This window comes from Lutjanus erythropterus, chromosome 21, assembly GCF_056507025.1.
Source record: "Lutjanus erythropterus isolate fLutEry1 chromosome 21, fLutEry1.hap2, whole genome shotgun sequence".
In the NCBI taxonomy this organism is placed as follows: Eukaryota; Metazoa; Chordata; class Actinopteri; order Lutjaniformes; family Lutjanidae; genus Lutjanus; species Lutjanus erythropterus.
The window spans coordinates 19,907,007-19,923,865 of NC_139337.1; the positions used below are offsets into that span (position 1 = coordinate 19,907,007).

The 16,859-nt window shown below is 41.4% G+C and overlaps 1 protein-coding gene across 1 annotated transcript in view; it reads left to right on the plus strand.

Annotated features, from left to right (window-relative positions):
- Positions 1-16,859, plus strand: part of map3k22 (mitogen-activated protein kinase kinase kinase 22) — a 57,879-nt gene that overhangs the window by 20,355 nt on the left and 20,665 nt on the right. The window contains exons 4-7 of the mRNA XM_084746976.1: positions 6,761-6,870; positions 9,557-9,594; positions 15,194-15,293; positions 16,519-16,635. Of these exons, the coding sequence (XP_084603102.1) occupies positions 6,761-6,870; positions 9,557-9,594; positions 15,194-15,293; positions 16,519-16,635 (365 nt within the window). The remainder of the gene's footprint in view (positions 1-6,760; positions 6,871-9,556; positions 9,595-15,193; positions 15,294-16,518; positions 16,636-16,859) is intronic.

Here is a 16,859-nt window from a genome sequence, read left to right on the forward strand (position 1 = left end):
CTCCCAACAGAAAAGGTGGTGAAAATATTCTAAATATGACATACACCATTTTAAGTGGCTAAAATACCTTTTGTCGTTGACCCTATCCACAGTAGTACACTGCCTCGCCTCTGTGCTGGTGCTCCTCTCTACTTTTCCAAACTGGGAGCATGCTGACTGACATTTACTGTGGTTAACACACTGACTATGACAAGCATCTCACACAACCACACTTCAGATAATCTGAACTATCCCTTTAAAGCCAGTGTTATTCTTTTAACACTCTTTGGGCCACAGCCTGCATCTTCGACTCCAATTTTTTCGAGCTGTTCTGACTTTGGAGAACTGGCAACTATCTGCTCGAGCGCAGGAGAATAACTCCTTTTCTGTAAACTATCTTGAACTGGAATTCCAACTTGGTTTCACCCACTGCCACTTTCACAGTCCTCAGCTTTAGCCTGAGAAAAAAAGAAAGATGCAACGTGATGATGCAATGCCCAGCAATCAGCCTCCATTGTGTAATGTTGCTTGCTCTGCTCTGCTTCCTGGAATTCCCCCTTTTCTCATGCTAGTCACATTTTACCCAAGACACAAGAAGAAGCAGTGCAGTGAACAAGCTGCAGGTATGCTCACACTGTCCACACCCACCACAAAACATCATGAACCGCTCTCGCTCACGTTGACATGAGGCTCCTTAACTTCCTGTAGCTGGTTTGTGGGGCTGCTCCTGGCAGTGGTGTGTGAGCTGGTTGCTTTCCACTGTGCTGGTGGTTAGCCTTGGCTGCCCTCGGCCTGGCAGTGGCCGACGTGGACCAGCCAGGCCTCAGTGATGTAATAACTTCATTTATAGGCGGTCGTCACAGCCGGATCTGTGCACCACCACGCAGTTCTCACACTCTCACTGCCCCATTCGCCAGCAGACCCTCCCACTCTCTCCTCGCTACTATTATCCATAGGTCACAGCACACACACACACACACACAGACAGACACACATGCGGGCCTCTAGTGTTTATTTTGTATCCTTGACTGCCAGTGCACGGGGTAGTCTGCAGCTCTGAGGCCTGTGGAGGCACGACTGAAACAACACTTGTCACCAGGGAGCAAATCAGTGATAATGAGAAATAAAGATGGAGGTGGTGATGGGTTTGAGTTAAGATTTTAATGTAAGATAAAATATAAGATGTTTTTTTCCCCTCATAAGTGGTGCTGGAGTCTATTAATAGAAAAGTCAATGAACAGAAAATCAGCTGACAACAATTTAGGAATCATTCAAACGTACAATATGAAAGTTCTGAGAGGTTTCTCTCACATTAAAACAATAACAAAGGATGCTGTTTGATGACATCGTGAAGTAGTAGTGGGATCATGGGAGTTATCTTCACTTTTAAACAGCCACTGTAGCTGATGAAAATCCGTCTGATGTGACTCAGGCAGAAATCATCTTCATGAGTGAGGTAATTTTTAATTTTAATTCATGTTAGCCAACTGCCTTCCTCACTCTCCGTCATATCTGGTGTATCCTGTGGTTTCCTGGAAGTTATAGCAATTAGTGGCTAGCTAGCAACAGCTAGCAGGAAACACTGTTACCTTGAATAACTTATAGATTTTTCTGCATTTGAACATTGTTGGAAACATTTGGGATAATGTAACTACACAACTTCACAAAATATATAACGTGTAGCATTTTCTGACATTTTAATGTGGAAATGTTAGATATTATAGCTTTAATTTAGTAAAAGCAAAAATACGTTTGCTATTTCTAAAATATAGGACAAACACTCTTAAATAAATAAACCAACACCAGACTGATTAATATTCCCTGAATGCACAATAAAACAAAACATTTTAGAAAACTTTAAAGCTATAGTACATATAGTATACATTACAGTATACATTTCCACATTAAAATGCCTAAAAACACTTGAAATATGTCATATTTTGCAGGGTTGTGTGCTTACATTTTCCCAAAATGTTTCCAACTCTTAATTTATTCAAGGTGATTGTGCGTTTTCTGCTAGCTGTTACAAGCTAGTTGCTGGTTGCTGTAACTTTCAGAAAACGTATGATACCTCAGAGAGTGAGGAAGGAAGTACATGAATAAACTTAAATATCACCTCATTCATGAACCTGATTTCTGGCTGAGTCATGTCAGACAGATTTTCATCATCTATGGTTGCTGTGTGAAAGTGAAGACAACTCCCATAATTCCACTCTACATCATGTCATTTGTATTTTTCTGTGCTTGTCCATTATGTTGAATGAAAGGCTCTCATGCCATGCGATTTGCCACAATATTTTATTTCATTCTCCACAATCATCTGGTGACCCCCTGAAATTGACTCCCAGGTTGAGAACCACTGGAATAAATTACTTAAAATTCATCCAAAATATTTATGTGAATACACAGTTCACAGTCCTTATGTGCATTCTTACTGAGAGTAGGACTGCAATAAATCCCCATTTCTACCAAGCAAAAAAACAAAACAAATCCTGCACACTTTTCTTGTCTTGAATATACAGCCGCAGCATGTAGATTAATTTCGACGTGGTCACAGCGTGGCCAAGAACAAATGCTCTTTGCCCTCGTGTCCATCTTTGACTGATTCAATCAAAAATCCATTAATTTCCTGATGTGGAATAACGTGGTTAACCCAGCTCCGTACTGAGAACAGAGACAGTGACTCAGTTCCTTCCTGTTCGGAGAGGAGAGGCCTGGTCGAGCTATTAGTCATCCACCACTCCTGACAGCTTATATTGTGGCTAGATGTCCTCCTCTATGTGAATCCAAACAAGGACCTTCAGGTCGATACAGTTTATTTGTGCGACGAAGAAACATTATAATCAGTGGAGGTATGCAGCTTGTTTACTTACGTAGGTGTGATTCCATTCTTTTCTCTATTGTTCCCTTTGTTTTATCTCTTAAAGGAAAGGAAGACACCAAAAGTGGCTCACCTGTTGCACAATTATCTTATCTTATCACAACCAAACAACCCACGCATGTAGTTATACTCTTGTCACCACAGAAAGGAATGTGCTAATGAGGCACAATCACTGCATGCCACTGCATTTGATAAGCAAAGTGCTCAGTTGATTGTCTCTAATTATACTTAATTCTCAGTCGTTTAGTCCTGATTTGGTGTTTTGACGCAATAAAGCACTTAATAAGTTATCATTATTAATTTCAAGAATATCGGTCCACCCCCTCCACGCTCTCTTTGTTTTCACTGTTTGCACTGTGGGCTGAGATTTTGTGGGTGTAACTTTTCTTATCGCTCTGCCGTATTTATCTGTAAGTCGAGGGAGTGTGCCGGTCAGCTCACTGCACTGCCGCTGCTATATTGGGATCGTCAAACAAGACGTCCACCTCTGTGGTGAGCTGCTGGTGTGGTTCAGCCTCAGTTTATGTTAGCTCGCTGACGGGGCTGGTCAGAGGTGAACGGCTGCGGTCATAAGAGAGCTGGTAGGAGTAGGTTCCCAGTGGAAAACATCTTAGAGAGCTTAACCGTTGATGAAGAATGTTAAGTGAGATCATGTAACTTTTACAGGAAGAAACAGTCTTCTTAAAAATGATGTAACCTGCCTCATTTGGTCTGGTATGACCCGTAGATTATCTTTGCTAATATCAGCTAAAGTTAGTGAAGGTGAAGTAGGTGCTTGTAACTGACATCACTGCGTGCATTTGGTGTCTTCTCTATTGTGGTTCATATTGCTAACTATGTTTTAATATTTATCATTGTCACATTGGCTAGTGTTCAGCAGAAGTTGCGTCAGCTCCCTTCAAAGGGTCATTTCATCCAAACTACAAAAAGAAAAAAAAAATCTCGCTCACTAGTGGTGTCCAGCCGTGCAAATTTTTGGGGTTTTGAGACATTCGTCTCTGACGTTTCTGCCTCCAACACCATGTAGGATGAATAATAAAAAAAAAAAACTGATTGAACACTGATGTTTTTGATTCACTTTAAAACTCTAGATTCTTTTTATTTACAGGATTTCTTATGATATTGCCTTAAAATTGCCTTGTAAATATTGGAAATTAATTGCCTAAGTAGAACTAGTGACTGATGATATGTTGTGTGTGCCAAAGGGTGGAAGCTGCTCAGGTGATAAAATAAGTTTGTTGTATTTCTGGACTTGGTTTAGAAACTATTTCTGCAGTTTACACACAATGCCATCCATCCATTTTCTTCTGCTTATCTGTGGTGAGGTCGCAGTGGCAGCAGACTGTCTGTGACGTCCCTCCCCCCTCAAGGAGCAACGTTTCTACTCTGAGTTCCCTTTGGATCCCAGAGACCCTCAACCTCTGATAGTTGTCTGACTTAAAAAAAAACAACAACAAAAAGCTGCAGAGCCAGCCCGATCTATGATTAAATACAGTGTCTTCATCAGTCTTATTTGAAAATTCAATGTTTCTGTAATCAGTTAATTTAAGTCAGTTATGATGGGAGATATACAGACTTTGAATTTGGGAAAAAGATACTACTGGAATCAGATCAGGAATCGGCATCCTACCCTGACTTCAGGTATCAGAGTGGGCGTTGAGGAAAAAAAAGGTGTATCCCTAACCTGGGTGTGTAAATCCGTGTTGGTGTGCGTGCTGTGTCCCCTGGGTGAACCCAACGGACCGGCCCTCTGTCGGTGAACAGCTGGCCACAAGAGCCGTACAGTGGGAACAAGATCAAATGTCGCCTCAGACCCCATCTGCTCCCTGTGCCGCTATCACACTTTCTCTGTGAGTGACATTCCCAGCGGTCTCTCTCTCACGCACAGGTCCGTTTTATTTTAAAGAATGCGGTCCATCCTGCAGGTGCTGTTTGTGCTGCACGGCACACACCTGGCCTGGTTTCCTTGTGAACAAGGTGTGTGTGTGTGTGTGTCTGTATGTGTGTGTGTGTGTGTGTTTTTATAATGAATCCACCCAGGACTCATGTGAGAGGCAGGCAGGAGCTGAGGTCAACGACCTCTTCTTTATATTGTAATCACCGCACTCAGATAATTGGTTCTATTAAAGTCTCTTGATATGGTAATGTCTGACATGCTCATCTGCATGATTGCCCCCTTTACACATGAGAGTGTGTTGTTAGTGTGTTTGTGACGGTGTGTACGGCAGAGAGTGTGAAGTGGGAGAAGAGAAGTGAGAGATGGAGAGCCGGCGAGACGCTGAGCATCGGCCTCTCTGCACTTGCACGTTCGCTAAATGAATTTTAAGGGTTTAATGAACACTATAGGCCTGTCCCCTGTGAGGAGTGAATTATGAATTTTAAACACACTTGACTTGCTCTTGTTTAGCCTCCATCAAAGTCAGTTCTTGTTTGAGCCTGCAGCCACTTTCATTCTCAATCAGCGTTTGACAAAAGAGAAGATCAATCTTCGTCTGATTACAGGAGACCAAATTTCAGCTAAAGAATTATCTTCCTGAAATATTTAAGTTCTTAATAAGCTCCAGGCTACACACTCGTGACCACATTGTCCCCTGCGACAGGCACTCATTGACACACATGCTGCATTATTAAACACCTTTGCTCTCTCACAGCTTTTGTGTGCAGAGTGTAGAGTTTGAGGGCTTTTAGCATTGTTAGGTTTCCACACATCAGAATTCCTCACCGTAGGCCACATCTAGACCGAATCAGGTGTTGCGGTGAAAACACCAGTCGTCTCCTTCAGATTGAATGGGGGTAGATGCCAACAGATGCAGTCGCATGCCGTGGAAAAGTTAAAACAGTGTCAGCTTTTTGAGAGACAACCTGATGTCACGTTGTGGTAGCCTTTCACGTAATTCTGGCCCTATACTACAGGGCTGATTTTCCTCAGATTCACCCCTCCCAAGGAGGAATCTGGGCCAGACCTCGGATCAGCACAGATGCTCGGCACAGATTATCTTGGAGTGTGAGGGGTTTAGAGATCCAATCCTAACCACCCTCCCCAGATTCACTCATAGAATCTTTTGGGCCGCCAATAATTCTAAAATTTTAAATACATTTGATATTTAAGATTTGAAATCTGGATGGAGGAAGCACTGGTAGTGAGAAAGCAAGTGAATAAGAGAAATAAAGCATTATCTCATGATTGTTTCACAGCGGTTATGGTCTAAATAAGGAATAATGTACAGAGAGGGGTCATTATTGCTAAATGAGCCCCAACAGGCTGGTGCAAGACCTTGACGCTAAGCAGAGGGTGTTGCAGTAACCGGAAGGGGTTTATTGCACAATAATGACCCCTGTCACTGTACACTGTCCTGTTTATTACACAGCTACTTACAAAAAAACTGACTTTATTGTTCCCACAAAGTCTATGATCAGAACTGTGTCCATAACAACGGTCTACTATTCAGAAATGACAGACACTGGAGTGCCATAGTTGATGTCGTACGGATGTGCAGAGAAAACTTCTCTTTTCAAGGTACCTTCTCTTTTCAGAGGGAATAGTGTCATGATTTTGGCTTGTAAAAGATAACCACCAGATTCTTCACATTAGTGGAACTACACAGATGGCATCAGAACAGGATGTAACACACCAGGTATTACCTTGTCTGAGCCAGCACAAGGTCTAACGCAATGACACAAGATCAAACCAGACCTGTTTTACCTTCTTTGGCTATCATCACTCATCTGTGACACACTAAATGTCAAAGAATGGTCACATGGTAAGCTTGTGTCACCATGTGAAGTGAGTGTACACAGCTATAGGTCACTTTACAGTCAGTACAACTCTGCTTGTGTTCTCTAACCTTAAAAGAGTGAGAGTGATTACACTTAACTAATGTATGTATTTTCTGTCTTCAGACGACGAGGAGGCGCTTAACTCAATCATGAAGGATCTGGCGGCCCTGGGTCGCTGCTACTCCCAGCACAACAGCCACAAGCCCAAGAACAGGACCTTACTCTACAAACAGGTGCGCATGCCATCCAGTCATTCTTCATTTAAAGTGACACTATTTGAAATCTATCTCTTAAATACTGATATCAGCTTCTGAACAGCACTGATAGGCTTAAATGGTGGCTGAAAAAGGTTTGTAGTGTCTCTAAAGTCTGAAAGGAGCAGCTAAAGTTAAATCATGTCAGTAAAATTGGATTCTAATGAAGATTTTTTATAGTTGAAAAATCAAAACATAAACAGGAACTTCCTGAACCTTTTCTGCATGTTCCAGAGAGTCATTCTTTTGACAAAATTTATGGAAATACAGCTCCATCAGATTGGAGTCTTTGCAGCCTGCTCTATTTTGATAAAATGGTGAATGATTGGGACCTGCTGTGTATGAAAGGAAAGAGAAGAAGTGGATTATGTGGCATGAGTGGTTTCTTTTTAAAACCTAATGCATATTTCTTCAACCTGATTGAAATCATTCTGAGTAGAGATTCCAACTTAACTGACTCCATTTACAGAATATAACTTCTTTGACACGTGAAAAGTGGTTCCGCTTGTTTTTGACAGTTAAGTCAGTCCAGCTTCGTTCATCTTTTCAAACACCTGTCTGAACGCCTCATTGTTTTGAGCCGTTTGAGCACTGAGGCATTCGACAACCCATAAATCTTTTAAGGTCTCCAACATAGAATTAAAGGTTCATACACGCCTTCAGTTTCTGGTAGACATGTGCATAGCAGGAAAATCCCTTGGCAAGAGAAAAGATAACTTCTGTACAATGTCCTTTACTTACATAAAACTTAATTAAAAGATGGAGCAAATCTAGCAGGATGACACTAAAAGACAATACCCACCTCAGCCACAGCCTGTTTACCCTGCTGCCGTCTGCCAAGAGATACAGAAGTATTGGCACTCTGCCGTACCACCAGACTGAAGACCAGCTTCTTTCCTCAGGCTGTGAGACTCCTTAATTTACACCACCCCTCTCAACCCCAATGAAAATTCCTTCCAATTGGTCCAGTCTTACCGGATTGACCCTTCCTAAGTCCCGCCCTTTTTTGCTCTTTGCTCCAATAACAGTTGAACAAACTTGGTGCCTCGATCAACATTCTCCTTTTCCTATAAAAGTGACATGGTCACATTTGAAGTTAGCTGATGTTAGCAAATTGCAAGCAAACTATTTAGCTGATGATGGATGTAGAATTGCTAGCCAGTTATCTAGCATTTTGCTTACATTAGCATTAGCATTAGTCCTTTCACCCTTCTCAGAATTTGGTTTCCTTTCAACAAGACGAGCTTAGGATGTAGGATATCTTAATGCAGGAAACAGGAGAGGAGACACTCAATTGTGATTGGAGCACAGAGTAAAAGAGGAGGGGCTTAGTAAGCGTCAGTTGAGGTGGTTACATGAGTCATTTTAATTATGATCGGGATATTCTTCCAATTATTAGTTGCGTAGCAGGATCCATGTAAACTCATATCTCAAGGATATGAGTTCAGTCTGCTCACAGCTGCTACGATAAACTTTTTATGACCAACTTTCAAGCCTAAAGGGAGTGAGTGTAGATTTTGGGTTTGAGTATCGCATTAAAGCTGTCACATGTTCTGCTCAATTACAGTTTATTAACCACATACACCAGAAGCACAGCAGTGCGTTCAACCTTTACTGTCATTCTGGGTTTACACACAAAAATTCCACCACCACCGCCGCTTCCTTTTTGATTTTTTGCCGGACTGACAGCTGCTGGCTGCCAAAGTCAGGTGAAGGTTGCTGCGCTGTGACTGAAAGGAGCTTATTCTGAGTCTAATTCGAACACATTTTAGAGACACTAATGTGACAGTGTGCTGCATTCACTAACATTTTATTGGCATGGGAATTCTAAACTTAGACTCAAGGAAGCAGATTGGACAGCTTGCGGTGTATTGTGTGTGGTTGCATGCTGCAGGTGCACACAGACAAAGCAAATTGGAGTGTTTGGTCCAGCTTGTGCCTAGACGGGTCTTTTGTAACAAAGCAGAATCTGGTTTTAGAACGTACAATTGAGAAAAATGCCATCTAACAAGGCCCGTCACCTGTTTTATAGCCACAATAGATCAGTTTGGAAATCGTGATTGTGAATGATAAATTCAGACATTTCATGGTTTTTGTAAGCTGAAAACTTCAGTGCCCCCAGGATTTAATTCCTCTCAATCACCTTGTGCCTCTTTCTGAAGTCGTTTCCTTGTGCATTTGTTCCCTCTGTGGAATGATAATTGGCAAATCCTCTTGAAGCACCAGTGTTTATGATGAGACATAAACAAACAGAGAGGAGCAGAGAGAGTTTCCGCTCCGACTGCTCATCTCCGAGTCGGGGTAAACCCCTACTTTTCAACCAATCGTTCGCACAGATATGATGTCAGTGCTCGTTTATCACCATGACCTCATGCAGACATGCAGGCTCCTCCAGATTCCTGCTTTTTATAGATAGAAACCTTAGCTCCTGTCATGCCATCTTTCGAGTCAAGTTGAAGGATAATGTTGTCTTTGTGTCGCAGAACAAAAATAAGGAAACGGCAATAGAAAACACGTATCATTATAATACTTGTTGTCACTTGAATCCCTTGTCCAGCTTATCGCTTTCATTTATTCAGCAGCCCAAATCCCCACATACCACCATGAATCATTTTAACTTTCCACTTCCATAACTCCCCTCTGTTGTTATTTTTCCTCTCAACAGGATTTAAGAGTCAAGCTGGAGCATGAGAGAGAAAAACGGTATGTTGGAACCTCCGTATTGTTTTTTCTACTCCTCTGTCCAAGCCTTAACTCTTCACTTCAGATCTTTTTTGTTATGCTTTGCCATGCCTGGGATTTTGTGTCTAGGGGAAATCACAGTTACATGCCAGAGTAGCATAAAGAGAGAGGAAAAAATTCCTGCTTTGACATTTAGCCGCGGCCTTGTGTTGCAGACTCGGACAGGCCGTTTGAGAGCGGGGAAAGAAAAAAAAAACAGACAGAGGGCCCGAGAGAGGGAGTGAGCAAAAAGACAGAAAGTGCCAAGAGTGTCAGTTTAGTGTCCAGTCTTCCAGGCGCACCCCGAATTAATACTTCATCTTGTGTGTTTTCTTGTGCTCCGTCCTCCACATCCATCTGTCCTCCCTCACACCACCAGCCTCGCAGTTACTCAAGAGGCAGAGCATGGTTACACTCAAACTGTCTGGAGACAAGCAGTTTTTCCAAGAAGGTGCCTTACAGTTTGTTTACCATGTCGGAGCACTTGAAAAGCTAAGGCGCCACATTATAAATAACAGATCTTTTGAACGGGAGAGGCTTTATTTGGTGCTGGGCTTCATTTAGTCTGGGATTGCAGCTCCATCGTTCCATGTATGGATGCTGTGTGAGTCTCTTAGGTCTGTCTCTTAGGTCTCTGTCCTTTAGCATTCACCATGTGAGAAGCTCGAATGTTATACTGCTGTGTTGCGGGTCAACAAATCTTTATCATTTCACAGCTTCCGGATTGATAAACAAGTAAAAAGACAATGGATGGTGAAAATCTGGAGGGATATCAGGCCATATTTCAAGCTAAAATAAAATACTTCAGTATGGCTAACATTAGCTTTTAGCCACTTCCTAGCTAACGCTAACAACATCATGAGCCACATAAAACACACACTGCTAGGGAGAGTGAAAATCTGGAGGGAAATCCTGCCATATTTCAAGCTAAAGTAACATATTTGATACTAGTTAATGTAGCATTCAGCCACTTCCTAGCTAACGTTACCACATCGTTACTGCTACGTGGAACACACATAGCTAAAGTGCTTGAAGCGCACTTTTGTGTTGGATGTAATCTGTATGAACATTACACAGAAATTTGTTTTCAAGTTAGCAAAATGTCACATAATGCAAGCAAAACATTTCCAATGTTGGGTGAAGAGATGGCAAGACAGTTACCTAACGTTAAATTGCAAGCTTGATTACATCCAGTACTTTCAGGATAGTCTCAAGCTTAAACAACATATTTGATAACAGGTAAATACACTAGCAAACAGTAATTTTACCTAAGAACTGGTTGAATGCTAATGTAAGGTGTAGCTAATGGGTTATCAACATGTTATTTTAGCTTGAATTATGGCCCGATGTCCCTCCTTTAGTAGGCATTGTCTTTTCAGTTGCTGGTCAATTGGGAAGTGGTGAATAGTGATTGGTCAGATTGTTTCAGGGTTTATTGAGCTTCTCAGCCTGAATGTGATGTCAGAGGAAAATGGCTGCCGTGTGGATATGGTGGATTGGATCCAAGCTCGCAGACATACCTTGTCCCCATGCAACCTTGATTCAACGACCCACAAAGAGTCTGAAGTTGTCCAAACAACTCCTCAGGGGGAAAATGACAAACAGAGTGTACTGTTAGAGTGGAAAAAAAACATCAGAGGAAGACTGACCAGAACCTACAAGAATAATTGGCCTTGATTCATCAGAATATAGACCAGGGGAACAGGCTCTGGTTCAGTGAGGCTTTGATTAGAAAGCCACAGGCTCACAGGAGAGGGAAAGAGAAGGGAAACGGCACGCTCCTCCGGCAGAATGCGGCTTCACGTCGGGCCGCTCTCCCTTTTTCACAGCCCTAATTGGCTACTGCTGAGGAAGAGACGACTTTTTCATGTTCCTGTCTTTCTGCGCGTCTGCCTCCCTCTGTTTCTCCGTCTCACAGTCTCTTTCTCACACCGCACCTCTCTTCTGGAACAACAGCTCACTCTGGAAGACGCCATTCACTTCTTCCAAAAGCAACTCTTTTTTTTTTTTTTTTAACATTCACACTCTCCTTTTTGTCATGTTGTTACTTAGCTGTTTCCATGTGATGCTTTACTGAGCTCTGACCTCTTTCACTTTAATTTAGGGACTGTTTTTGAAATCAGTAGGATATCCTGAGTTCACATTGTAGCATTAGCATGACTAACTTATTTATTTATTTAAAGCTCCTCTAATAAATGTTTTTATATTAACAATGGGTCACTCACAGTATTATGAAAAGTGGCCACCCATATTAACAAACACTCAGGGAATTATCAACAGACTCTGCAGTTCCTGACAGCGCTACGGTTTGTTTAGCATCTTTTAGCTAATTGTTTTGGTTTTCTGGCAGCTGTATGCTAGAAGGTTAGCCACATAAACAAAATATATGATGTGTCAAAAACTTGCTTCCACTGTCCCCAAGCAGCCATAAATTTGATAATTGAGATTTAAATGCACAATATGTATTCAAGTTATGTTTAGTCGTGTTCACCAGCTTCCTTCCTCCCAGTCTGACGTATCAGACGTATCCCATGATGCCATAGCAACTAGCAACTAGCTATCAGTGGCTAGCAGGAAATGTACCCTTACATTGGACTTCTGTGTCTTTCTTCTTGTTTTTAGACATTTTAATGCAGAAATTTTGCATAGTTAAGTTTCAGTGTTTATATTTCAAAGGATACATACAAAGTAGACTGTTTGAAATTTTCACGGTATGATAAATGTCTCAGAAAATATCATGGTTTTATGGTATTACAGTATGCATTATTGTACAATTATTCATGTTATTGTCAGTCACAATGATGTTTAATGGAATAAATTAGAAGGAAAAAGTAAGAATGAATTAATCAAACTGAAGAATTGAATACAGTAGATAAGTCCGTCACTTTCCCTACCCTAGTACATGGCATCAGCCAGAGCAGCATAACAGAGTATTTATAGTCTAAACTAGTTATCAACTTCTGTGTAGTTGGGCCTCTATGCAAATACTCACAGCTCAGTAAGAAAACAGAAACAGGAATACAATAAAAATACATCAAACCTAATGCATGGCATCTAAACTACATTTCTGAGCCCTCCTTAAAAAGCACTTTAGGTTGAGTTACTGGGCAAGAAACTCATGAACCCGATTATGAAGGCATGTCATTATATCTATGACTTATAAGTTTCATATGATCAGATTTAATGAAATGATCAAAACTCTCTGTCATTCATGAGCGCATGGAAGAAAGACCTTTAAAAAGTTTTCTCTCTTTAGAAATAAATAGGTCTAACTGTAGAATTCAGTACGTAGAAAAGAAAGAAGAAAATGTACATAACTATCAGATTTCACGCATAGCATCAAAATAACATAATGAAGTATTTATACTAAAGCTAATAAGCAACTTCTCTCTGAATTTTGGGATTTTTGCAAATACTCACAGCTCAGTATAAAAACAAGCAGGAATACAATAGAAATGCCATAAAAAACTAATGAGAAGCAACTGAACTACATTTCTGAGCCCTCCTCCAAAACATTAGTGAGCAAGAAACCCCTGAGCCTTATTATGACTTTCATATGATCAAATTTAATTAAATGATCAAAACTCCCTCTCAGTCTTGAGAGGAAGTAAGATCTCATTGGTTTCTTATTAAAAAATGGTACTTTTACAATCCAAGTTGCAGCACCAGCGTGACTTACATGTTATATCTGAGTAGTGTCGACAGCACTTGAGGTATAAGGAGTCCCTGAGTCAGGATAACCGTGTTGTCTGTCCACAATGGAATCTAATTGGACGGACTCTCTTTTCATTGGCAAGCGCTGAAGGTTTTGGGGCAGGAAATAGGAGCTGTGTCTCTCTTCCCCCTGGCTCTGCCTCAGGGTCTCCTGCCAGAGAGTGAAGGAACAGAGCCAGACTTTTTTTTTTTTCTTGCCTGTGTGCGTATGTGATTGTGATTGTGTCCACGAGAGAAAGGGAAAGAGAAAGAGAGGGTATGCTGCTGGGATGTGTGAAAGCATTCTTTTCTACCCCGCAAATCTGAGCGTCCACACGATTGCGCAGAGGAAGGAAAGCCATATCTTTCGGAGCAGCATCCTCATACCCCCAACCACCCCCCGCCTCCCTCCCTCCCTCCACATCCCTCCAGCTCTTTATCAGACACATCATCTGCGAGTATAAACAGAGATGGAGAGCATTTAGCTGTGCTGCTGCTCGCCTCTGATCTGCAAGCCTCCCTATTCCCAGAATCCTCTCCTCAAATGAGGGAACCAATGAGCAGTCATTAAGATAGGCAGAGCTTTGGCCTCTGATGAGGAAATGATGGGATGAAAACAAGTCTTTTTATCAGGATACTATAAAGAGATAGCAGGGCTGCGGATTCTTCAAAAGCAGCGGGCGAGGGCAGAGAGAGGAGAAGAAATGCCGGAGAGAATGTCTTTCTCTTTCTTTCCTTTTATTTTGTCAGGCTGTCTCCTTTATTTTCCCTCTCGCAGTCTGTAAATATCTCCGCGACTCTGTATCTTTCACTCTGTCACTCTTTAAAAGAGGAGGGAAAGACACACATCCTGCTGCTTTTGCTGCCGCTCCAGATTTTTTCCCCCTTTTCCTCTCAGGAAGTTTCCCATCTGCCTTTGTGCTGGCTTAGTGGAGAGGCCCGGTGGTGTTGAAACAGTGGCCGATGCACACACTGATTGGGAAGCACACTCATGCATGCAGGATTCTTACAAACAAGCACGCATCCATATATACACTCGCTGATAAGCTCGGACTCAGACAGACACACTCAGTCGTACACGTAGGCGCACAGTAGATAAGACGCTCATATACGTCAGGGGCGCACCGTCTGTTTTCATTGCATTGATTAATGCCCCTTTAGCATCTGCTCGCTCCTCTCCTTGACCCAGCTGACCTGTCCATTTTTCCTCTTGTTGCCATGGAAACGCTGTCATAAAATAGTTCAGGAGGAGATTCTTACATGGTCATCCAGCCCACACTTATATTTAGGGCTTCAACTGACTATTATTTTCATGACCAATTAATCTGTCGATCATTTTCTCGCTTAATCGATCAGTTGTCTGGTCCATAAAGTGAGGACTAAAGAAGCCAGAAAATATTCACATTTGAGAATTTAGACATTTTTTCTGGAAATAAAAGACTCAAAATGATTATCAAAACAGTTAGGGATCAAGTACATAAAATGCTGGCTATAAAAACAATCTGTATTATGTTCTGTAAAAAAAAAAGTTTCCACATAGGTGTGTATCGTACAACATATATAGACCAATATAGCAATGATAGACCAGTATCCCCTGATAATATCAATCAACCGATAGATTGGGCTCTACAACTAAAATAAGTTGTTGCAGCTCTACATACTTTTAGAAAAAAAACATTAAATCTTTGAAGAATAGGAATTGATCTATATGATGTGAGCCGTCCATATTGTCTTGAAAAAAATTTGCAAAGAAACGTGTGAACTGTGAGCAGGTTTAGCTGCGAGTCAGCCGCTATTTTGGGTTTCAGAATCTGAGCTCATGAGGCACAGACACAACACCACGGTCTATCTCTGACCTCTGACCCTGCTGCCGTTCTCTGCTTCCCAGAATCATCCCGTTCCAGAGGCCGCTGAAGATCAAGGAGCTGCTGCAGAAAGTGACCGAGGCCTTCGGCCAGCAGATGGACATGTTCTTCATGGAGAAAGAGGTATGAGAACAACCAGTGGACATGTTTTTTTTTTGGTTTTTTTTTATTAAAAATGTCACAAGAAAGCAGCATTTGTGTAAACTCTTATCTTATCGCTTCACATATTTTTTTGTGTAGATAAACAGTAGTATGTCTTTTTTCAGAGGTACTGCGTAGCGCGTAACATGTCAGTTCCAATTGGAGATACATAACCATGGTAACCTTTACCAATACCAAACTAATTTTACTAATGTTACAAATATATTATTTAAAAATACCAGAGCTGCTTTGGTCGTTGTCCACCATTATCTGTTATGTTTTTGTTGTTGTCACCTCTGCGCTGCATTGTGGAAAATTTTTATATATTTTATATATTTATATTTATTTTCTGGAAATAGTATGCACTGTGCATACTATTGGTTTCATTCTAGGGTTTTCAGACACATTAAAAAATCTCACATACAGTTTTAGGGTACTAAATATCATGTTAGTATATCTAAGAGTATCTTCCTTGAAAATCCCTGTAGATCAGCATTTCCCAAACTTTGAGTCGGGATCGAAATGGGTCACACATCTGTTTTAGTTGTGTCACCAATTGGCAAAGTAAAATGTTTACTTGTTTTGGAAAAATTAAACGGTTAAATTAACGGACAACTTAGTCCCAGCATGATGGGAAATGTGAGCCCTCACTACAGTATTTTAGTACGAAGCCTTGTTTTGAACAGCTCCCATATGCCCTGTTAAAGTTTCTGCGTTATGCTGTAAATACACTGGTGGGAGGAGGTTGCCTTCAGGACTTTCTGGCAGAAAGCCCCCCTTGGTTAGGTTGAAAGCCCTGACAGCTAACTTCTCCTGCAGTGTGTGTTGTTAAGACAAGCTCAACATTTCCTGTCCATCAGTTTCAAATTAAATGCTCTTAATTGTGGACATTACAAGTTCATTCTGAGGTAGTGCAAAGCTTAAAAACACAAATCAGATTGGATTATTAGTGTTATTAACTTTTGTGTGTCGTTGTGTTGTTTATCAGTTTATAAATGTAGATGTAATGTTAAATGTAGATGTATTTTTGTATGTATTTTTTGGGTCTCGAGCTGAAAAAGTTTGGGAACCCCAGCTGTAGATGAACAAAGTTTTAACATGACAACATCTACAGTACGTCATACACGCGTTCATGTTTTTACATGCCATCATTATGGAACAATAGTGAACGAAAGGTCATGTGCTGTATGTTTTCTTGTCCTTTCAGTTGCTGCTGCCCCTGAAGACGCAGGAGGACCTGGATCAGGCGGTGCTGACGTTGGGCTGCACCTCGGGGGCCAATGGGCTGCTCAGGATACTGCTCAAGACCCCCAAGAACAACCATGTGAGTTCCTATAACAATGCGCACGCAGTGAAGACACGAAACTGGTTATTGGAGAGACTTTAAGACATAAAATCTACAGATTTTAATGCAAGCTGCAGAGTTAACACAGCAGTACATGTGATGCTGGTGTGTATCAGTGTGTAAAAGTAGTAGCCGTAAAAAGTGTGTGATTTGTTGACAGTGGGAGTTTAACTGTGTGAAGTCACTCTCTACCCTTTAAACTG